At 40.1% G+C, this 25,205-nt stretch overlaps 1 protein-coding gene across 4 annotated transcripts in view; it reads left to right on the forward strand.

The window, feature by feature from the left end:
- The first annotated feature begins 667 nt into the window (after nt 1-667).
- Nucleotides 668-25,205, forward strand: part of LOC147404570 (Thioredoxin family protein) — a 39,644-nt gene continuing 15,106 nt past the window's right edge. For 3 of the 4 annotated variants that reach the window (XR_015177828.1, XR_015177829.1, XR_015177827.1), the window contains exon 1: nt 19,942-20,864. Coding sequence is in view for 1 of the 4 variants with exons in the window: in XM_086440585.1 (XP_086296711.1) it covers nt 762-1,103 (342 nt within the window). In the remaining 3 variants the exon portion in view is untranslated. Of the gene's footprint in view, nt 1,104-19,941; nt 20,865-25,205 lie in introns of those variants that run through there. The other variant, XM_086440585.1, reaches the window with a different exon arrangement.

Raw genomic sequence — 25,205 nt, forward strand, 5'->3', positions numbered from 1 at the left:
AGTCAAACATTGGAGTTCATTTTAGGAATTATAATCAACTCTTACAAATCCAACTAAGTAATTCGGTTTGTTAATCCAACTCTAATTCCAACTCCAATTCAAGAACCAAAAAATTAATTTTTTAATTGTTTGTGGACGCCCTTATCAGTTCGGTAGGCACCCTTAAAAGCATTCTTTTTTAGGGTAATTATAAAAGCACCCCATGAATTAATAAGGGTAACACACACCATAACCGAATTATTTTGTTTTATATAGGTTAAAAGTTTCAAAATGAGCTGATGTTTTGTAAGGATGACCTCTATGATAAGGAGATCATCCTCACATATCTCCTCACAAAAAATTAACTCATTCCGAAATTTCTAATCCTATCAAAATTATATTACAAAAAAATGGATTCGATTCTTAAACTTATTTTGATGGGGTAAGATGTTAGACGTTTCAGAATGGGCTGATTTTTGGCGAGGATGATCTTCTCATCATAGAGATCACCCTTACCAAAACTCATCTCATTCCGAAACTTTTAAGTCATATAAGACAAAATAATTCAGCTATAGTGTGGGTTGCGCTTATTAATTCGTGGAGTACTTTTATAATTACCCTTTTTTTTTTATAATACTTTGATTTGGGTGTGATAAATAGAAGTAGTGGCTCTATTTGAAGCGCTCGGCAATATAAGCTCCATCATTATGCAAGAAACTTGATTTGTAATTTATAAGGTTAAACATTTCCAACTTCTCACCACTCCTTCCCAACACCCAATCATGTTGTTATCTCTCACAATCTCTCAACCTCTTCACTTCTCAGACTCAGAACCACCACCTCATAATCTTTCCAAGAACACCATAAAATCTTCATTCCGAATCTCTCACATTTCTTCAAACACTAATAAGAGTAATTCCTCAGCTGGGTCTTCAAAAATCTTCAGAAATGTCAATTGGGTTTCCCTCAAAAGCACCAAATTTCATGTAAAATCTACAGAATCAGATACAGATACCGAACCAACAACTTCCCAAATATTTGAGGATAAAATTACAGGTTCTCAAAATGGTGGGCAATCGACCAATTTCTTGTCTCTTCTTTGCCCACTGCTCAAGCTCTTTGCTGTAAGTCTCTCTCTCTGTTATTTTAATAGTTGTTTTGCTTTCCTTGTTGGTAGATTTTAGATTAACGATCCATCCGTTTTATGGGATTGCTAGTGTTATTTGACAATTAAATGTTTAAAATTTAGTGGTTCACTCTGACTTGGCTGATTTTCTTGTCGAGGATCACCCTTTGATATGTTTAGGTCAATCATCGCTTGTATTCTTTGATAGGTCACACCTTAATTTCTGTTTTTACTCTTTTATTTAAGATTATTCTACATTTATTGTGGTTTTGTCATTTATGAAATTAGTAGCAAATCTATATTCTATATTAGATGATAACATAATCCTCCTTTATCCTGGCTTGAGATCCTGTTTAATGTAAGCGAAACACTAAGTAGTTTGGGCATGTTCAATAAACACAAATAATAATCCCAGTTAGAAGGAACCTGCAAGTTGAAGGTTGTTAAAAAGTGAGAGAAAGACCATAAAGGCTGTGGGTTCAGGTAATAAGATGAAATATGAAGACTCTTGAATAACTAGAAGAAGTGGATTTAGATAGAATTGAATGGAGGAACATGAACTCTTTGAGCCTTAACTCCCTTAGACATATGCTGGGCCATTTGGTGAGAAAGAAACCAAAGGGTTTTCCTAGGGGTGGAGATTAGCTTCAAAGGGTTTACTATGGAGGTTTTGGGGTGGTTGTTTTTTGGAGTAAACTATAACAGGACTTTAAAGGGGTGATTTTTTTGTTAGGAATTTGTCTTTGGATGGGAGTCTTTGTGTTCATAGTAGTGTTGTAAGCATTGTTTTTCTTTGTAATTGGGATGATTATCTGAGTTGCCTTTCTTCTAATTTTAATATAGCTCTTTTACCTATCAAAAAAAAAATTATATATATATATATATATATATATATATACTAGGGTTTGAGGCACGGGCATTGTAGATGCTCTTTTTCACACTACCTTGAGATCTCCCTTGAAGACTCTTAACTCGGTCGAGCTTGCAATAGGACCACTTCGACGATCAAGTTAGAATTAGTGCCGAGCTATTAAAGAGTTTTCTAAGAAGAATTTTTCTAACTTTTTAAATGGATTGTAACCTGGTATTTATAAGAGTCCTGATTGATAGATTTCCCAAGATATTCTCAATGATTCTACTCAGAGTAGATGACCTGCTCTCTGACCTGACAGCTGCAGGAGTTGCTGCAACCGTCCTGACAGGTCTACGGTGGTTACAACCGATCTGTCAGGCTGTGAGTTGTCACGTTTGTTCCATCAATGGTAATGCTATTAACGTGGTCACATAAACATTAAGTGGTCCAAGCTAGCTACATTCGTCCTATATGCCACGGTAATACTTCTAATACTTAGAGGATTGGTAACTATTCTAATAGTAGCCACGTGTCAGTAGTTCCGAGAATTGCTCTTCTCAATACCTCCTCTCGAGGTCTTGGACACTCGTTCGAGGCCCCGAGAAACACTATAACTGACACGTGGCAAGCCCGCATTGGGTGCTGACCTGTCTTGGTCCATTAAATGCATTGAATCATGGCGTCCGATCACACTTTTTGAGGATGGCAAATGACATGATTGCCCTCGTGAAGTGTGCTCCGGACCATTGATTTAAGCGGCGGATTTATGCGCTGTCTACACGTGGTGCTCTATGAATGGTTGATTGTGCACGCACGTTTGAACGGTCGTATCGGTTCTGACGGCATTAAATGCCTTGACGTCCTTATTATTACTTCGTTTTTTAGGGGATCTTGGCCGTTGATCGGAGTTTGTATGTCGAGGCTCCCCAAGTCTATATATACCCCAATTCCTTTCATTTTTCGTTTTTACCTTTTGGTTTCTCTGCTCTCGTTCTTTCCCTTTCTCTGTGCTTCCATGCGATCTTCTGAGCCCGGTTGCAGTGAAGGCAATGCGAATTCGTCCAAGTCCTTGCCAAGTTCTCCCAAGGTTTTCGACGACTCCCAAAAAGGTTAGAGGTCAAATGCCCTTTCCCCTATCCTTTTAAATCCTTTTCTCTCCCTCTCTACCCTTTGCCATGGCCAGCGGGAAGTCTTATTCCCCCGCTCGCCCTCCGTTGGACGCGGTCAAGGATACTTTTGGTATCCCTGACAGTGTGGGCATGTCCTACGTGGACGAGCCCACGATGTGCCAAGATTTTGCCCCTAATAACACCGTGGTATTCTAGGGGCAACTGAAGGCGGGCCTCCGAGTCCCTTTGGGCAGGCTGATTCAGGAGGTACTGAATTTTTATCGGAGGGCTCCCGGCCAAGTGAATGGGAACTTCTTCCATCTCATTCACGCTTGCGAGCAAATGAATGAGCAGTTAGATGAAGGCCTCTAGCTCGGGCTTCTCGATATCAGGGCACATCCCTGAAAAGGAGCCCAAATAAACAAAGTTTCTTCTATCTTACCAAGAGGAGAGGAAGATGTCCTTGATCGAGCTTCCTGACTTGGACAAGGAGTGGTTCCTGTTCCCGATCCAACTGACCGGTTGGTAGGAGAGCGCTCCTGGGGACGAGCTTCCCCCCTTGAACTTCTCTTCATTCAACCACCACGGTGAGTTCTACTACTCATGTTCTCCAACTTATGCAATTGGTGTATGCTTTTATTGTTATGTTGTTGTTTAACCTTTCTATTCTATACCTGCAAGTCCGAGCAAGGACACATTCCCAGGGGATTTGGTAATGATCACTCACCTTCCACCCAAGCGCTGACCCCCAACCCTCGATCCCAGAGGACATGTCGCTTCGTTCCAACCGCCCAACACCCACCTTAGACTCTGATTCTGAGGAAGATGTCATGGAGGTGCCACTGACCCTCCTTAGGGACGAAGAGGAAGAAGAAGAAGAAGATCATCGGTCTTTTCTCAAAAGGCTTCGAAGGGGGTTCGACCCCCAGCCTTTGAGGGTGGTCCTTGTTGCTGCTCACTCTTCACTTCCTCCCACTCCAGCAAGCTCCGGCCTGCTGCCTGTCGCGCCCTCTCAGACCTCCTCGGTTGGGTTAGTGCTGAGAGAGAACCTCCCTTTCCCTTCTCCATGGGTGGTGAGTCCCAAAGTGGGGGGCAAGTTGGTCACTGATTGTGACTCCGTGCTAGCCAACCCTGCGGTGGCATGCGCGATGTTTGAATCGTCAGTCCTTCCAAGGGACTTGGTGATTACAAACAAGGGCTTTGCTGAGGATTCGACAAAGTTCTACAATAAGGCATTCTGGGCTTTGACTGCTATAAGTTCTTTTTCTCCCCTCCTATCTTTTTAATCAACACACCCATTAGTTTCCAGGCTCTAACACTCATTCTTTTTTTTTTCTATAGGCGCAACATGCTATGACTAAGCTTGGTCAATCCTGGGATGCAACATTGACCAAGCTTAAATGTTGACAAAGCTTGGTCAATGTTGCGAAGAGCAATTCTCAGAGCTATTGACTCGTGGCTACTGTTAGAATAGTTATCAATCCTTCGAGTATTAGAAGTACTACCGTGGCATGTAGGACAGATGTAGTTAGCTCGGACCATTTAATGTTGATGTGACCACGTTGACAACATTACCATTGATGGGACAAGTGTGACAACTCACAGCCTAACAGATTGGTTGTAATCACTGCAAACTTGTCAGGGCGGTTATAGCAACTCCTGCAACTGTCAGGTCAGGGAGCTGGTCATCCACTCTGAGTAAAATCATTGAGAATATCTTGGGAAATCTATCAATCAAGACTTCTATAAATACCAGGTTACAATCCATTTAAAAGGTTACAAAAATTCTTCTTAGAGAACTCTTTAATAGCTCGGCACTAATTCTAACTTGGTCGTCGGAGTGATTCTATTGTAGGCCCGACCGAGCTAAGAGTCTTCTAGGGAGATCTTGAGGTAGTGCGAAAAAAAACATCTACAGGCATCCTCTTTTGGGTTAAGGGGTAAAAACTGAAAAATGTAAAATTCTTCAAAAGTGGGTGGTTGTGGGGCCCCATACCACCTTAATCATCCATTGGTCAACTTTTGGCATTTTCACACTTTTCAAAGAGAAATGATAGCCACACTTCTTGGTACCAGTTTGTAAAAGGGCCTCCAAATCAATTCCACCTTTTTTGGTATTTCTATATGTCCCACCCCTCTTACATCTAAAAAATAGTTTAGGTGTCTTTCCCATTTGAATAAAATTGGATTGAGAGACAACAACAGTACCAACTTATTGGCTTGTGTCTCGGACCCATTGGCTCAAGTCTTCATGAGTTTCGAATACCTACAAGATAATTACAACATGATAATTATTATTTCAAATTAACATAACAAATCATAATCAAATGATCGATTGATAAAAAAAAATTATATACCTCAATCAGTAATAAAAGAATGTGAGACATCCGCAGATAAGTTATCAATAAATGGAGGTCCCTACAAAAAAAAAAAAGAATGCAAATCATTAAACCATTAATAAAATTCGAAAAAAAAAATAATCCAGTACAATTCGTTATCTACCTACTAAACCATTCAATAACTTTCAATGGTTGCATATTGAACATTTTCAAAATGTTTGGTAGGTACATACCGAATGCATTTTCCCATGGGATCCCATGTACATAATTGTTCGGTATGAATCTATCGAACTAAGAAAATAAATTCAGTAGAAATGTACTGAAAATTTATGCTACCATACGGTAGTTACATACCGAACAGTTTTGTGCATCGGATCCCATTGGAAAATGCATTTGCTAAGTACCTACCAAAATAATTTTGAAAGTCACTCGTATGCAACGAAACTTTCACAGGAAGAAAAAAAGTATGTCTCGATCAGGTGTCAACCCAAAACAAGTTTTTAAAGCAATTTGGAGGCAAAATGAGAACAACACATCCACTATAAAGACAATTTATAATGCTAGGACCCATGTGAGAATAATTGAAAGAGCGGGATGATCACAAATGAAACAACTATTGAAGAATCTTTCTGAAAAGGAGTACATTGAGTGACATAAATTTGTAAAGGATACATATATCATAACCGATCTTTTTTGCTGTCATCCGGATTCGATAAAGTTTGCAAGGTTTCCAAACATATTTTTGATAGATTGCACCTACACAACTAATCGATACAAGATGTAGTTGTTGGAGATTGTGAGTATTACATCTACGTAGATGACATTATCGTTAGTATTTGTTTACATGGATGCTGAGAAGGAAGAGAATTACGTGTGGGCATTAGAGCGTATTAGGACAATCTTTAACCCAGAAAATCTCCCAAAAGTAATTGTGATAGATAGGGAGATTGCCCTCATGAATGCAGTCAAATGGGTATTTCCCTTAGCACAAAACTTTCTTTATCGTTTCTATATTTCTAGAAATGTTTTGGCTAAATGCTAGAAGTTTGAAGGAAAGGATGATTGGACTAATTTATAATATTGTGTAATGAATTAGTTGTGGAGGGATAAAATCATCTTTCATCCGGATCGTTTATCCGTACTATCAACACGCATCCCGAGACATGCACGTGGCATCATTTGAAAAGAATTCTATCTTATTAAGGAAGAATCCCATTTTAAAAGGGTTCTTACCCTTTTTTATGTAACTATTAATTTGGATAAGAGTAATATGGTCAATTGTAACCTAATTAGGGTTATGACTCTTCTTAGAGATTTTCTATTTAAAGGCCTGGAGGCCATTGTAAAAGGGGAGAAGGGAAATGAGGTAAAAAGTGGGAGGAAGGTACAAGAAGAGAGAGAGGAGGCTATGTAACCGTGAGATCTATAGTGAAACGGCTTCCTACGCCCGTAGATGTAGGCACGTTTGCCGAACTACGTAAAAAACTCTTGTCTTCTCTATTTTTTAATGTTCTTTTTATTGTTTTGTGGATTGAGTGATGGAATCGTGATTGAGGTCGATCTATCACAAAAACGACCACAATTGGCGTCGTCCGTGGGATTCTAAAATAAGGGACACGACGTACACATGGAAATCATGGGCGAGTGGGAGTTCGGTAACTCATGGATCGGAAGCAAGTTTGAAATTCAATGATTCGTAGATTGGGGGTAAGTTGAACAATTGAATGTGGAATGTGATCAAGGAAATTTTCCAATGATTCGCGGTCTCATCATCTTCGATCTTGCTAGACGGCTTTGAATCGGAATCTAAGTTGGATTTATAACATCAGATTGTATATCTTTAGTACAATCCTCAATTACACGGATCGGGATCTGATTCTGCGATTTGTCAATTTCTAATAGATGATTCACGATATCTGATCCGTCCTCATGATCAGGAACGTGTGTTAGATCGATGGACGTAGTGGCCGTGGTTTGACCGGAATCCAACAGTAGGTCGGCATAACAGACGAGGCAAGTGGTGTGAAAAGCGAGCCAAACGTCGATGCATTCAGGATAGAACACGTGACCACAATTTTCTTGGGCAGTAAGAAGGTACACATTCAAGTTGTGGATCTCTTCAAATCCATGGATTCAGTTGGGTGTCAAGACTCAAATCTTCGAGATGTCATCCAGATCATCAATTAAATGATAGGTTGGAGTGAAGCTCTTTCAAAAGAATAAGATGGAAAGATGAAGGAGAGGTTTAGCATCTCTAACGATTTTAGGAAGAGATACGTTTGGAGCTCCATCGACTCTGTTTTGTAACAGAATACAAATAGGGCGAATAAAGGTATGTGTTTAAAAAAATATATTTCTTTAATGTATAACTTACACATCAACTATTGGTGTGTAATGCAAGCTACTGTTTCCACATTGGTGAAAGGTACTTGAAAAGGAAATATTGTTGGGGTGTACCTATGGGACATCGAATTTGATGTACATTATAGTATGTCAGAACATAGAATGGTAGAAAAGTCTTAAGTTCAAGTCCAGCCCAATAACAAAATCCTAAAGCCCATGGGTCAACACATGAACATAGCTCAACAGAGGCTTTTGAGGGATGATTTAGCACATTATGAGCTATCAAAAGGGAAGTGGATTCCAACTACTAAGAAATCAGTAGTGCCTTATTCTCAATATGGTCTCGTGGACCCTGGTATATGATCACACCATCAGAGAGGGGGATGATGTCATCGAAGAGATCGAACGTCTCAGAAGTTGGCTGCAACAGGGACATCAAGATGGTGGCTTCGATGCTCGACAAAAGTTCTCTTAGACTCATCCCCACATCTAAAAATTGCAATATGGATACCTTCAGAACAACTTGGGTTTGATCAGATCGTGTCTCGTCACTAATAATTTGGGAAGGGACATCTTATGGCCAATGATAGAGTCAAGGTCGCTTTGATACAAATAAGACTTCAACCATAATACCCAGGATTGTTTGGTGGAAGGTGATCCACCGTATCTCAATTAAAGAGGTTCGTGTTGAGATAGGAACATTACGACCTAAATAAAGAGACGTATCGCAAATACGGTGATACAACCAGATATTTATGTTAAATTCGAAGTTATTGAATTTTATTAATTGTCGAACAAACAATAGTGTCGAACGATTATATGGTTTGGGGCCTCAGGTTATACACATAATTAAGGGTCTTATGTGACCCTATTTATTACACGAGTTAACTCATCATGAAAATAAGGTGGGGGCTAACGGTTGGGGGCTCCGTTCATGGCCGTAAGATGGATTACATATGATCCAATTTATTTTTTTTTGTTGTCCAGACAAATAGAAAATTTTGGGGGCTAATTTTATACCCAACTCGGTCGAGTCTACAGACTCCGTTGAGTTAAGTAGCTCAATTTATAATCCATTGTTATATGTTTGGGGGCTTAGTTTGTGCTCGTAAAAAGGGTCCCATGTGACCCAATTTGTTGCTTAGGAGGCTCGATTTAAAAGTAGTATGGGGACTAACCTCATACCAAACTTGATGGAGTTTAAGGACACTATTGAGGTGAAAGGTTCAGTTCATAATTCTAACCCATCGAGATAAAATAATTATATTTTATGAACTTTGTGATCTCCGTTTGTTCAAGTTTTTCAGGTCGATTCAGCAAATTTTTGTAAAGCGAGAAAGTCAGTTCCTGCTGGACACCCGAGTATTACTCTATGAGGTGAGTGATGCGAAAACCAAATAAGGCTGGTTCCTCCTAGACCCAAGAATCACTCTATGAGGTGAGTGATGCGAAAACCAAATAAGGTCAATTCCTCTTGGACCCGAGCATTACTCTATGAGATGAGTGATGCGAAAACCAAATAAGGCGAGAAGGTTGGTTCCTCCTGGACCCAAACATTACTCTATGAGATAAGTGATGCGAAAATCAAATAAAGCCGATTCCTCCTAGACCTGAGTATCACTCTATAAGGTGAGTGATGCGAAAATCAAATAAGGCGGGTTCCTCACAGACCCGAGCGTCACTCTATGAGGTGAGTGGCACGAAATCCAATATGACCGGTTTCTCACAGACGCTTGAGGACCCGAGTGTCACTCTATAAGGTGTGATGCGAAATCTAATATAGCCAGTTCCTCACGGACCCGAGCATCACTCTATGATGTGTGTGATGCTAAATCCAATATGATTGTTATTCTATTGTTTATCAAAGTCTTGGATCGTTTTGGGATCCAAGCCCGATCTGGGACTTTGGTTGGTTATTTTATTATTTAAGCCTTGGATCATTTTGGCATCCAAGCTTGAGTTGGGATTTCGGTCGGTTCTTCTATCATTTGCCAAAATTTTGACTCATTATGGAAATCAAGTCTAGCTTGCGGTCAATTCTATTGTTGAAATATTTACTTATTATGGGAGTTCAACCGAGTTGAATATCAAGTTTGCAAAAAATAAGCGCGGGGGATCAAGAATCATACTAGTTTGATGGTGTTCAATCAACTCAGAAGTATTTCTCAAAGGTGGATCTCGATACATCGATCTCCACCTTCGAGAGGGGGCTATATAGAGGGATAAAATCGTCTTTCATCTGAATCGTTCATCCGCACTATCAACACGCATCCTGAGACAGACACGTGGCATCATTTGAAGAGAATTCTATTTTATTAAGGAAGAATCCCAGGTTCTTCCTCTTTTTTATGTAATTATTAATTTGGATAAGGGTAATATGGTTAATTGTAACCTAATTAGAGTTAGGACTCTTATTAGGGATTTTCTATTTAAAGGCCTGGAGGCCATTGTAAAAAGGGAGAAGGGAAAGGACAAAAAAAGTGGGAGGAAGGTAGAAGAAGAGGGAGAGGAGGTTATGTAACCGTGTGATCTGTAGTGAAACGGCTTCCTGAGCCCATAGACGTAGGCACGTTTGCCGAATCACGTAAAAAACCATTGTCTTCTCTATTTTTTAATGTTCTTTTTATTGTTTTGTGGATGGAATGATGGAATCGTGATCGAGGTTGATCTATCACAAGAACGACTTCCACATTAGTCTTGTGTGTTACTTAAAAGGAATATCTAGAGTACTTACATGAGTTGGAGTCGCAATTTTCAAAGAAATTCCTAAGTGCTATCTTGGACATCAAGGATAATTAGTTAATTCCATACAAACATGCATTTTTTTTTTGCAGTATGGACTGATCAATATTTTCACTATGGCAATACTACAACAAACAGAGCTGAGAGTGCTCATTCCAAGCTAAATAGACACCTTGGTTAATCACAAGAGAATTTTGAGACTTTATGAGACAACAATTCTTTGTTGTTGTTACAATTGGTAGAGATCAAGGCATCTTCCAAGAAGAGCTTGCACATTGTCATGCATGGGTTCATGCATACATTGTTCAAGGAGTTGAGAAATTTCGTATCTAAATTATACTCGAGTGCATTATTTGTGGAGGTTGTTTTTGTGATAAATCGACCTCGATTAAGATTCTATCATTCAATCCACAAAACAATAAAAAGAACATTAAAAAATAGAGAAGACAAAGGTTTTTTACGTGGTTCGACAAACGTGCTTACGTCCACGGGCTCAGGAAGCCGTTTTACTATAGATCTTATGGTTACATAGCCTCCTCTCCCTCTTCTTCTACCTTCCTCCCACATTTTTCCTCCTATCCCTTCTTCCTTTTTACAATGGCCTCCAGGCTTTTAAATAGAAAAGTCCTAACCCTACTTAGGTTACAATTGACCATTTTACCCTTATCCAAATTAATAATCACATAAAAAAGGGGAAGAATCCTTTTAAATTGAGATTCTTTCTTAATAAGATAGAATTTTCTTCAAATGATGCCACGTGTCTGTCTCGAGATGCGTGTTAATAGTGCGGATGAACGATCCGGATGAAAGATAATTTTATCTCTTCACATAACTCCCTCTCGAAGGTGGAGATCAATGTATCGAGATCCACCTTCGAGAAATACTTTTGACTTGATTGAGCACCATCAAACTAGTATGATTCTTGATCTTCTGAGCTTATTTTTTGCAAATTTGATATTCAACTCGGTTGAGCTCCCATAATAAGTAAATATTTCAATAATAGAATTGACCGCTAGTTGGGCTTGATTTCTGTAATGAGTCAAAACTTTGACAAATGATAGAAGAATTGACTAAAATCCCAGATTGGGTTTGGATCCCAAAATGATCCAAAACCTTGATAAATAATAAAAGAATCGACCGAAATCTCAGATCGGGCTTGGATCCCAAAACGATCCAAGACTTTGATAAATAACAACAGAACCGACCGAAATCCTAAATTGGGCTTGGATCCCAAAATGATCCAAGACTTAGATAATAAAAGAACCGACCGAAGTCCTAAATCGGGTTTGGATCCCAAAACGATGCAAGACTTTGATAAATAATAGAATAATTGACTATATTGGATTTCGCATCACTCACCTCATAGAGTGACGCTCGAGTTCGTGAGGAATCGACCATATTAGATTTTGCATTACAAACCTCATAGAGTGATGTTCGGGTCCTCAAGTGTTCGTGAAAAACCGGTCATATTGGGTTTCGCGCCACTCACACTCATAAAGTGACACTCGGGTCCGTGAGGAATCGGCCTTATTTGGTTTTCGTATTACTCACCTTATAGAGTGATGCTCGGGTCTAGGAGGAAATGGTTTTATTTGGTTTTCGCATCACCTACCTCATAAAGTAATCCTTGGGTCCAGGAGGAACTGACCTTCTCGCTTTATTTGGTATTCGCATCACTCATGTTATAGAATAATACTCGGGTCCAAGAGGAACCGACTTTATTTGGTTTTCGCATCACTCACCTCATAGAGTGATGCTCGGGTCTAGGAGGAACCGGCCTTATTTGGTTTTCGCATCACTTACCTCATAAAGTAATGCTTGGGTGTCTAGTAGGAATTGAAAAACTTGATATCCCAAAGTTCATAGAATATAATCATTTTATCTCAATGGGTTAGAATAATGGGCTGAACCTTTCACCTCAACAAAGTCCTTAAACTCAATCAAGTTGGGTACGAGGTTAGCCCCCATACTACTTTTAAATCGAGCCTCCTCAAGTAACAAATTGGGTTACATGGGACCCTTATTACAAGCTCGAACTAATCCCCCAAACATACAACAATGGATTATGAATTGAGCTACTTAACTCAACGGATTTTGTAGACTCGACCGAGTTGGGTATAGAATTAGCCCCCAAAATTTTCTATTTGTCTAGACAACCAAATAAAATAAATTGGATCACATGTGATCCATCTTACTGGAACGAATAGAGCCCCCAACCATTAGCCCCTACCTTATTTTCATGATGAGTTAACTCGCGTAATAAATAGGGTCACATAGGACCCTTAATTATGTGTATAACCTGAGCCCCCAAACCATATAATTGTTCGACACTATTGCTTGTTCGACAATTAATAAAATTTAAGAACTTTGAATTTAACATAAATACCTGGTTGTATCACCGTATTTGTGATACGTCTCTTTGTTTGGAAGGTCGTAATGTTCCTATCTCGACACGAACCTCTTTAATTGAGATTCAGTGGATCACCTTCCTCTGAACGATCCTAGGTATTATGGTTGAAGTCCTGTTTGTAGCAAAGAGACCTTGACTCTATCCTTGGCTATAAGATGTCCCTTCCCAAATTAGTAGTGACGAGGCACGATCTGATCCGTCCCAAGTTGTTCTGGAGGTATCCATATTGCAATTTTTAGATGTGGGGACGAGTTTAAGAGACCTTTTGTCGAACATAGAGGCCACCATCTTGATGTCCCTGTTGCAGCCAACTTCTAAGACGTTCGATCTCTTCGATGACCTCATCTCCCTCTCTGATGGTTGGATCATATACCAGGGTCCACGAGACCATGTTGAGAATAAGGCACCACTGATTTCTTCCAAGTGGTTGGAATCCACTTCCCTTTTGGTAGCTCATAATGTGCTAAATCATCCCTTAAAAGCCTTTGTTGAGCGATGTTCATGTGTTGACCCATGGGCTTTAGGATTTTTTTATTAGGTTGGACTTGAACTTAAGACTTTTCTACCATTCTATGTTCTGACATACTATAGTGTAAATCAAATTCAATGTCCCATACGTACACCCCAATAATATTTCCTTTTCAAGTACCTTTCACCAATATGGAAATAGTAGCTTGCATTACACATCAATAGTTGATGTGTAAGTTATACATTAAAGAAATAATTTTTTTTTAAACAACATTTATTTGCCCTATATGTATTCTGTTATAGAACAGAGTCGATGGAGCTCCAAACGTATCCCTTCCTTGAATCGTTAAAGATGCTAAACCTCTCCTTCATCTTTCCATCTTATTCTTTTGAAAGAGTTTCACTCCAACCTATCATTTAATTGATGATCTGGATGACATCTCGAAGATTTGAGTCTTGACACTCAACTGAATCCATGGATTTGAAGAGATCCACACAACTTGAATGTGTACCTTCTTGCTGCCCAAGAAACTTGCGGTCACGTGTTCCATCCTGAATGTATCGACGCTTGGCTCGCTTTTCACACCACTTACCCGTCTGCCGTGTCGACCTATTGCTAGATTCTGGCCAAACCACCGCCACTACGTCCGTCAATCTGACACACATTCGTGATCACGAGGACGAATCAGATATCGAGAATCGTTTATTAGAAATCGTAGATCAGATTTTGATCCGTGTAATTGAGGATTGTAATAGAGATATACAGTCTTATGTTATAAATCCAACTCAAATTCCTATTCAGAGCCATCTAGCGAGATCGAAGATGATGAGACCGTGAATCATTGGAAAATTTCCTTGATCACACTCCACACTCAATTGTTCACAACTTTCCCCCAATCTATGAATCATTAAATTTTAAACTCGCCTCCGATCCATGAGTTATTGAATTCCCACTCGCCCTGATATCCATGTGTATGTCGTGTCCCTTGTTTCAGAATCCCACGGACAGCGCCAATTGTGGAGGTCATTTTTGTGATAGATCGACCTCGATTACGATTCCATCATTTAATCCACAAAACAATAAAAAAACATTAAAAAATAGAGAAGATAAGGGTTTTTTACGTGGTTCAGCAAACATGCCTACGTCCACAGGCTCAGGAAGTTGTTTCACTATAGATCTCACGGTTACATAGCTTCCTCTCCCTCTTCTTCTACCTTCCTCCCACTTTTTTCCTCCTCTAGACCTTTAAATAGAAAATCCCTAAGGAGAGTCCTAACCCTAATTAGGTTACAATTGACCATATTACCCTTATCCAAATTAATAATCACATAAAAAAGGGGAAGAACCCTTTTAAATTGGGATTCTTCCTTAATAAGATAGAATTCTCTTCAAATGATGCCACATGTCTATCTTGAGATGCATGTTGATAGTGCGGATGAACGATCTAGATGAAAGACGATTTTATCCCTCCACATTCTTCTCAAAGATAAGTGATCAAAGACAGTTGGATTAGATGTCGAAGCATGTGGGTGTGTGATTTGCCGTACACAATGTCTTTTGTGCACGCATGAGATCTCTTATTACAAGTTGGAAGAATGACTGATTCCTATTGATTATGTACACTCTCATTGGAAGAAGTTATTTGATATTTATATTGTCAAACTGGAAAGTGAAGTTGATTGTGTTATTGAAATGGTGTTGTTTATGAAGAAGTTTGAAAAATCACGTCACATTAAAAAAATCAGGCTTGTGAAAAAATTGGTCGAACCAAAGACAATGTCATTCGAGGAGCCATTGGTGAAGACTTCTGTTTGGGGTAGACCACAGGGGTCTGGGTCTAAGAAACATGCCAAAATCGATATGTCAACTAAATGGGGTCCTTTAAAGTTAGAATGTGCTATTTCAGTTGAAGACAAGTTATCCTAGAATCAGTCTTCAAAAACTTGTGAGATCATTAAGATGCATCCCAAACTAAAACAGAAGTTATCTTTTGGTTGCACTTATTCTTTAGACGGTGAGAAATATTTAGTATGCTTGCCTCATAGATTAACGACTTCCATTATGGATGTGAAAGACGTCATAGGGGATGGTCATTGTTGATTCAGATCTATTGCCAGTATTCTTGGGATGAAAGAAGACAAAAGTCGGTATCAAGTACTGAGAGATCTTATGGAAGAACTATCTTTTTTTTTAGCACAATACAAGAACTTATATGGTTATAGCAAGCAGTTTGAAGAGCTTCTATGTATCCTTAATTATTTTGAGGACAATGCCCCGATCGAGCATTGGATGACCATGATGACCATGCTGGTCATTGGACATATTATAGCTTGCAACTATAACATAATCTTGGTCCACTTATCTAGAGTACAGTGTCTCACATTCGTACCCCTTCGATCACCACCACCGATTGGTATGGAACCCAAGATCAATGCTATTCGACGGGCATTTTATCCAATTATACATGTCCGAAGGATTCCCAATCCCAACCATTACCATTATGTGGAGAAAGCATAGGAAATTAGAGATTCAGGTTGGGCGGGAATCTTCTTCGATCGGATTGTGTAAATAAAACCATTGAACACACCACACAAATATAAATTGTTTTTTTGGTACCCATGCCCCTAATCACATGTCCAAATTGTTTTCTAGTGACCCGTGTCCCCATTCCATTCACCACACAAACATAAATTGTTTTTAGGGTCCCATGCCCCCATTCACAACATAAACATATATAGTTCTTTTGGGACCATGACCATGAACTCAATCATTCCTCTATGACTTCTTTTATTTTCCCTTTAATTTATCTTTATAATGTTCGACATCTTCAACGCCAACTTGTGTTGTTGTTTGAGCTACTGGAGTACTTAGTAAAATATGATTGAACAGTAAAATGTTTACCACCTCTCGTTCTCTATCCAACGAAGCATTTGGGTCTTGATCAGCACTCAACTCTATAAAATATTCAAGTAGCTGAATTGTCGTTATGATGCATCTGTATCATAAAATCATGGTCAGTCAAGTGCACGCTATTGTTTCAATATTTCAAAATAAAAAAATTCAAAAAACAGTACCCATTCTTCATTCTCAACAGCAGTCTGTGCGAGAGGATCCTCTGTCCTGGACTGGGGATCTTCGTTGAGGGTTTTGAACCCATATGTGTGTGATATTATGGAACCATGATAGACATCCATTACCATTTTCCCATGGGCTGTTGATGGGTTTTCCACGTTTTCTGGGAGATAACACGTGATTATCTAGTTGTCCCAATATTCGTCCAGGACTGGATATAACACCTTATAGGCATTCGTTGTGGATCCTCTTCTAGCACAAACTGGTGCGAGTGGGGCTGTGCGGATTAGATTGAATGACACAGAATTGACTAAGAACACAGTTTGGGTGGTGTAGAAGAATCCGGAAATCTGATCTCATAGAATCAAGAAAATAGGATATTCTTCTTGATTATTCTTGATTACTCTTAACTTTCTAGAATATTCTTGTAATGTTCTACAATAGGATAGTTGGTTTATTATTCTAGAATATTCTTGAAGTTCTAGATTATTCTTGTAATAGGATAGTTGGTCTATAAATACTACTATTGGGGCATTTGTAATGATCATCCAAGAATTCTCAATAAATTCAATTTTTCTACATGGTATCAGAGCACTAGGTTCTGATCTAGGGATTACCTATGGCGGGTCAAAATCCGTGGAAGACGGCTTTAACCGGTGCGACTAGTAAGGACTCAGTGGTGTCAGGGGAAAGCACCACAAGTCCGAACCTGAACTCCTCCATCTCATTTAGTGGTTCAGAAGGGTCCACGAATTCGTTCCAATTAAATATCCACCGTCTAAATGGAAAAAACTACACGGAATGGTCGCAAATCGTTCGTTTGATTTTGGAAGGCAAGGGGAAGCTTGGATATCTGACAGGAGAAGTGACAAAACCTGCCGATGTAGATTCGACTCTCAAGACCTGGAAATCAGAAAATTCTTTGATTATTGCGTGGTTAGTGAACTCAATGGAACCCGCAATTGGCAAGCCCTTCATGTTCCTGCCGACGGCCAAAGATGTTTGGGAAGCAGTCAGGGATACGTATTCCGATCTAGAAAATTCTTCGCAGATTTTTGGTTTAAAATCCAAACTTTGGCACGCGAAACAGGGTGACCGAGATGTAACCTCCTACTACAACGAGTTGATGACATTGTGGCAGGAGTTAGACCTCTGTTATGATGATGTCTGGGAGTGTGCGAATGATAGTGTCCGGTTCATGAAACGACAGGAGAATGATCGTGTATTTATGTTCTTAGCAGGACTTAACAAAGAATTAGACGAGGTGCGGGGCCGAATTTTAGGGAAAACTCCTCTGCCAACAATTCGTGAGGCCTTCTCAGATGTTCGGAGAGAAGAAGCACGGCAGAGTGCGATGCTTAACAACAAATCGGTTCCTAGTACTACTAACTCGGAAGTAGAAAGTTCTGCCCTTGTAACTCGAGATTTTCAGGAGGAGGTGAAGAAGGATGGTAAGCGTTCTGAACGGCCGTGGTGCGATCACTGCAAACGTCCGTGGCACACACGGGGAACCTGTTGGAAAATTCATGGCAAGCCTCAAAACTGGAAGAAGAAGTCTGGTGGAGCGGGGCGTGCACTTCAGGCCAGTGTCTCGGATCAAGAGCAGCAGTCTTCTTCAAATTTGTTTCCTTTCACCAAGGAGTAGATAGACCAACTGTACAAGATTCTCGAGTCTCAGAAAAATCCTACTTGTTCTTTGGCTCAAAAAGGTAATTACCTGAAAACAGCTCTCATTGGTGTCAACCCTGATCGCACCTGGATCATCGATTCAGGTGCAACCGATCATATGACAGGGTTGTCAAATCTTTTTTCTTCGTATAATCCTTGTGCAGGTAATCAGAAAATTAAGATTGCAGATGGCTCTCTTTCAGCCATTGCAGGAAAATGTTCTATTATAGTATCTCCATCACTCACTCTTCACGATGTTCTTCACGTTCCCAAACTTTCCTGTAATCTTTTGTCTGTCAGCAAGCTAGCCCGTGATCAAAATTGTCAAACTAATTTTTTCCCAACTCGTTGTGTGTTCCAGGATTTGACCTCGGGGAGGATGATTGGCAGTGCTAAACAGAGTGGAGGACTCTACTTCCTTGATGATGGATCTGAATCGAGGCGACAATCTCAACAAATAAGTTCCTGCTTAGAATCTATTTCTGTTTCCAATAATAATATTATGTTATGGCATTTAAGATTAGGTCATCCAAGTTTCAAATATTTAAAACATTTATTTCCTAAGTTGTTTGGCAATAAAGATCCATCTATGTTTCATTGTGAAATATGTGAATTTGCAAAACACCACCGTACATCTTTTCCTTCACAACCATATAAACCATCAAAACCTTTCACTATTATTCACAGTGATGTTTGGGGTCCTAATAAGATAAGTATACCTTCTAGCAAGAGATGGTTCGTCACATTTACGGATGATCATACTCGACTCTGCTGGGTGTATTTATTAAAAGACAAATCAGAGGCCGAACGCGTTTTTAAAAATTTTTACAATATGGTGCAGACTCCATTTCAAACTAACATACAAGTTTTCAGGAGTGATAATGGGAAAGTATTTTAACACGACCTTGGGAAATTTTTTTTTCTTGAAAAAGGAATAATTCATCACAGTTCTTGCATCGATACACCCCAACAGAATGGTGTTGCAGAAAGAAAAAATAAACATCTGTTGGAGGTGGCTCGTGCATTACTTTTTATAACTAAAGTTCCCAAGTATCTATGGGGAGAGGCTGTTTTAACTGCTGCGTACTTAATAAACAGAATGCCCTCCAAAGTTTTACAATTTCGAACTCCTTTCCAAGTTTTCACAAATTGTTTTCCAACTACTAGACTTTCTGCTGATCTACCTCTAAAAATATTTGGTTGTACGGTTTTTGTTCATGAACATCGAAAAATTGGAAAACTTGAGCCCAGAGCTATAAAATGTGTCTTCATTGGTTACTCCCCAACTCAGAAAGGCTATAAATGTTTTGACCCGATATCGAAAAAATGTTTTGTCACAATGGATGTTACATTTTTTGAAAAACAACCATATTTTAAGGATATTCATCTTCAGGGGGAGATTTTTAAGGAAGATTCATTTAACTCGGGCAATGTTTTTCTCTCAGATGATGTGTTTCTCTTGCAAGAATCTGAGTCTAGTATCTCTGCACCTACAGTAAATGGCCAAGATTCATTCCTTGAAAATCCTCCTATTATGAGTGATGTTTCCCCTGAGTCTAGACCTACATTTGAAAAACAATTTAAAAATCAGAATTCTGAACAACAAATTTTGGAAACCGAAAATAAGGAACAACCTACTATAATGTCACAACATGATAATAGATTTAAGGATGGTGACCGAACTTGGAAAGGGATTGTTTACTTGAAGAAGAATCATAAGAAAAGGAAAGACGAATTGACTCTACAGCACAGCCATGATTCTGAACCAAGGACGAATCAACAATCTGAGTCTTACAGGTAATTCTCTTTCTCTTTCCAACAGTCAGTCTAAGCCTTCTGATTTAGACATTCCTATGGCTCTTCGTAAAGGGGTTAGATCTTATACTAGTCATCCACTGTCTAAATTTGTATCATACTCGAAATTGTCATCATCTCTTGCTGCTTTTACCTCTCAATTGTCCAGTGTAGAAATTCCTAATAGTGTACAGGAGGCTCTAAAGGTTCCAAAGTGGAAGGAAGCAGTACTTGAAGAGATGAAAGCTCTTGAGAAGAACAATACTTGGAGTGTTGAAGCATTGCCAGCTAGGAAAACCACTGTGGGTTGTAAATGGGTCTTCACTGTGAAGTACAACTCTGATGGTTCAGTGGAAAGATATAAGGCTAGGTTGGTGGCAAAGGGATTCACCCAGACATATGGCATTGATTATTCTGAGACTTTTGCTCCTGTTGCAAAATTAAACACGGTGAGAGTACTTTTATCTATTGCTGCTAATCTGGACTGGCCCTTGCAACAACTAGATGTGAAGAATGCCTTCCTCAATGGTGACTTGGAAGAAGAAGTGTACATGGATAGTCCACCGGGCTTTGAGGAGAAGTTTGGCTCAAAAATATGCAAACTAAAAAAGTCCCTGTATGGTCTCAAACAGTCTCCAAGGGCTTGGTTTGAGAAGTTCACACAGTCTGTCAAAAAACAAGGATATTCTCAAGGACAAGCTGATCATACCTTGTTTTTCAAGTTTTCTCATGAAGGAAAGGTTGTTGTGCTAATAGTTTATGTTGATGATATTATTCTCACAGGTGATGATGTGATCGAAATAGAGAGATTGAAGAAGAGCCTTGCTTTAGAATTCGAAATCAAGGATTTGGGAGCACTAAGATATTTCCTTGGCATGGAAGTTGCTCGTTCAAGGAAAGGAATCGTTGTCTCTCAACAAAAGTATATTCTTGATCTTTTGAAGGAAACCGGGTTAAGTGGTTGAGTTCGAAACAGAGAGAAAGATTAAGATTTTATTAATTAGCCCTAATTAGGCTACTTAAGTTACATAAGATAAACAGAAATAAAGAAGGGAAAAGACTAAAATACCCTAAGGACTTATTTAACACTCCCCCTCAAGTTGGTGCGTGGATATCAACAATGCCCAACTTGGATAAGACTTCTTCAAAGGAAGCTTTACTAACACCTTTAGTAAGAACATCAGCAAGTTGTTGAGAAGTAGGAACAAAGGGAGTACAAATCTGACCAGAAACTATTTTTTCTCTAATGAAATGACGATCAACTTCTATGTGCTTCGTTCTGTCATGCTGAACCGGATTTGCAGCTATGTTAATAGCTGATTTATTATCGCAATATAGTAAGAAAGGAACCGGCACAGGAAGACATAAATCAGCTAGTAAGATTTTGAGCCACAACAACTCGCATACTCCAAGTGCCATAGCTCTGTATTCTGACTCAGCACTCGACCGAGAAACCACATCCTGCTTCTTACTACGCCAAGTTACCAAGTTACCACCAACTTTAGTACAATACCCAGAAGTAGACCTTCTATCAGTCACTGAACCAGCATAATCTGCATCTGTCCATGCCTCAATGCGAAGATGACCATGATTGTTGAATAAAATACCTCGACCAGGACATCCCTTAAGGTATCTAAGAATACGATAAACAGCAGCAAGATGAGATGTTCGAGGCGAGTGCATAAACTGACTTACAACACTAACAGCATAGGCAATGTCAGGACGAGTCATGGACAAGTAGATCAACTTTCCCACAAGACGCTGATATTGGCCAATATCTGACACACACTCCCCCTCAGAATCAGCCAACCTGTGATTCTGCTCAATAGGAGTATCAGCTGGTCGAGATCCAAGCTGACCAGAGGCACTGAGTAAATCAAGAACATACTTACGCTGAGAAATAAATATACCAGACTTAGACCGGGCAACCTCAATGCCCAGAAAATAGCGTAGATGGCCAAGATCCTTAATCTCAAATTGACGGCCTAAGTAAGTTTTGACCTCGGTAAGGCCATCGGCATCATCTCCAGTAAGAACAATATCATCCACATACACAATAAGAGCAACAGTTTTGCCTTGGGAGTGACGCAAGAACAAGGTGTGATCAGCAGAACTCTGATGGAAACCAAACTGATGCATGGCCTTAGTGAAGCGCTCAGACCAAGCACGAGGAGACTGCTTCAGACCATAAAGGGACCGGCGAAGACGACAAACATGGGCAGGAGAAGCAGAAGGAAGAAACCCAGGAGGTTGGATCATATAGACTTCTTCTTGAAGATCACCATTGAGAAAAGCATTCTTGACATCTAACTGAAAGAGAGGCCATCCGCGGATAGCAGCAACAGAAAGGAGAACACGAATGGTGGACATCTTGGCGACCGGAGCAAAAGTTTCCTGATAATCAATCCCATAAGTCTGAGCATAACCTTTGGCCACCAGACGGGCCTTATAACGAGCAATGGAACCGTCCGGATTATGCTTAAGCGTGAAGACCCAACGACAACCCACAGCTTTCCGTCCAGGCGGAAGAGGAACAATGTCCCAAGTTTGAGTCTTGTCAAGAGCAGTCAACTCATCAATCATAGCTGCATGCCACTCAGGATGAGCAAGAGCATCTGCAACAGTAGTAGGAAGAGAAACAGAGGAAACAGAAGCAAGAAAACTCCGATAGGAGGGTGATAGTACAGAATCAGATAAATAATTGGAAATGGGATAAGTACAAGTGCGCTTACCCTTACGAGTGGCAATAGGACGATCATCATAGGAAACAGACGGAGGCGGAGCTGGAGGCGAGGAGGCGAGCTGGTCGGACATCGAAGTGATGGTAGTATCACGGGGACGGCGAGAGTAAACCTGCAATGGAGGAGAAGACGAACTGACGGGGAGTGGAGAAGGAGGAACAGGCATGGGAAGGGGAAATAAAGAAGGAAAAGAATCATCAGGTGAATCGAGAGGAAACCACTCAGATTGAATACCAACGGACCCACTATAGTAAGGAGTATGCTCAAAAAAAGAAACATCTCGAGAAATGAAACGCCGACGAGAAGGAGGATGGTAACAACGGTATCCTTTCTGGGTAGAGGAATAACCTAGAAAGATACATTTTACAGCCTTAGGGTCAAGTTTAGTACGAGTGTGGGCAAGAACTTGAACAAAGCAGACACACCCAAACACGCGCGGAGAAAGTGGAAACACAGAACGATCTGGAAAGAGCTTAGAGAGGGGTGTAGCAAACTGAAGAACACTAGAGGGGGTCCGATTAATAAGGTAAACAGCAGTAAGAACTGCATCGGCCCAATAGGATTGAGGCACATTCATGCCAATAGAAATGGCACGAGCTAACTCTAGAATATGACGATTTTTGCGTTCTGAACGACCATTCTGCTGAGGGGTCTGAACATTGGACATTTGATGCTCAATGCCAGACTCTAAACAAAGTTTCAAGACCTCACTATAGGTGTACTCAGTACCATGATCAGAACGGAAGGTTTTGATGGTACAACCAAATTGGGTATGAACCATAGCAAGAAATTGCTTGAAGATACCATAAACCTCACTCTTGTGTTTCATAAGATAAACCCAAGTGGTTCGACTGTAGTCATCGATGAACAAAACGAAGTAGCGAAAACCAAGAAGGGATGGGACAGGGGAAGGACCCCACACATCAGAATGAATTAAGTCAAACATAGCAGGAGTAGTAGTATGCATACTAATAGGATAAGAAGAACGCACATGTTTAGCTAATTGACAAGTTTCACAAGACAAATCAAACAAATTGTTATTATGAAATAAAGTAGGGAACATGTGTTTCAAATATCCAAAAGAAATATGGCCTAAACGTAAATGCCAACGCATTACAAGAGCCTTATTAGACTGACTACGACTACTACTAAGCTGAAAAGCAGAATAAGTGCTAGGAGAACCGGGAACGTCCAAGAGATACAATCCATTTACTTCATGTCCAGTGCCAATCGTCCTCTTCGACTCCAGATCCTGAAAGACACAATAAGAGGGATAAAAGGTTACACTGCAGTTCAAATTTTTTGTAAGACTACTAACAGATACAAGGTTAGTAGTAAGTTGAGGAACATGAAGTGTGTTAATTAAGGATAAAGAAGATGTAACAGGTAAATGACCTTGACCAGCTATGGAAGACAAAGAACCATCAGCTAGTCGGACCTTGCGATGACCAGAACAAATACTATAGGTTTTAAATAGGGAGGACGTACCGGTCATGTTATCTGAGGCACCAGAATCAATGATCCATGGTGAGGAAGTGGTAGAAACACTGTGTGCAGATGCTAAGGTACCTGAGTGAGCGAAGGTAGAAACTGGCTGTGATGAGGTCTCTATCTGATTGAAGAATTTTCTGAACTTGTCAAGCTCGGCTTGGGACAGAGATACCGAATCCGACGAGGAGGTAGTAGCTGAAGGAAGTGCTAAATCATTCGTCTGCTGAGAAACTATATGAGCTGAAGACCGTGGAGACTGTTGACGATGCTGATTAGGACGACCATGAAGTGCATAACAGCGAGCTTTCACATGACCCAACTTTCCACAATGATCACACTTATGTCGCTGACGAGTAGGCAGAGACCCACTGTGGGACTGTGAAGAAGGTAGACGAGCAAGCATAGCGGAGTGATCTCCCGTAGAAAGGGGTATGACAGCTGCGCGACGACTCTCATCAGCCAAGACATAGGAATACGCAGTCTGTAGGGAAGGAAAAGGATCCATTCCCAATAAATGAACTCTCGCATACTCAAACTCATCCCGGAGACCAGCCAAAAACTGAAAAACCCGATTCTTGTCCAGAATTGATGCATACAATGTCTCATCAAGAGGGTCCTTCCAAGAGTAATACGAAGAATAAAACGTCAACTCTTCCCATCGAGCACGTAGTTGTGATATATACGTAGTAACAGAAGAGTCACCTTGTGAGAGTCGAGAAATCTCACGCTCTAGGTTAAAAATTCGGACATTGTTTTGACGTTGCGAGTAAATACTCTTTGCGGAATCCCATATCTGTTTTGCTGTCGAGGAGAACATAAAACCGGCTGCAATGTGTGGTTGCATCGATGAAACTAGCCAAGAACGGACCATAGAATCGTTAGCAAACCACTGTGAGTAAGAATTGTCAGTTTGTGTAGGTTGTTTGTCCGCCCCTGTGAGATAACCGATCTTCCCTTTTCCACCAATGAACATTTCAACCGATCGTGCCCATAGAAGATAGTTAGGACCATCTAATTTCACGGTAGTGATTTGAATACCAGGAAAGTCGGTTGAATGAGACGGAAAACC

This window comes from Akebia trifoliata, chromosome 4, assembly GCF_017979445.1.
Source record: "Akebia trifoliata isolate Shusen 1 chromosome 4, ASM1797944v1, whole genome shotgun sequence".
In the NCBI taxonomy this organism is placed as follows: Eukaryota; Viridiplantae; Streptophyta; class Magnoliopsida; order Ranunculales; family Lardizabalaceae; genus Akebia; species Akebia trifoliata.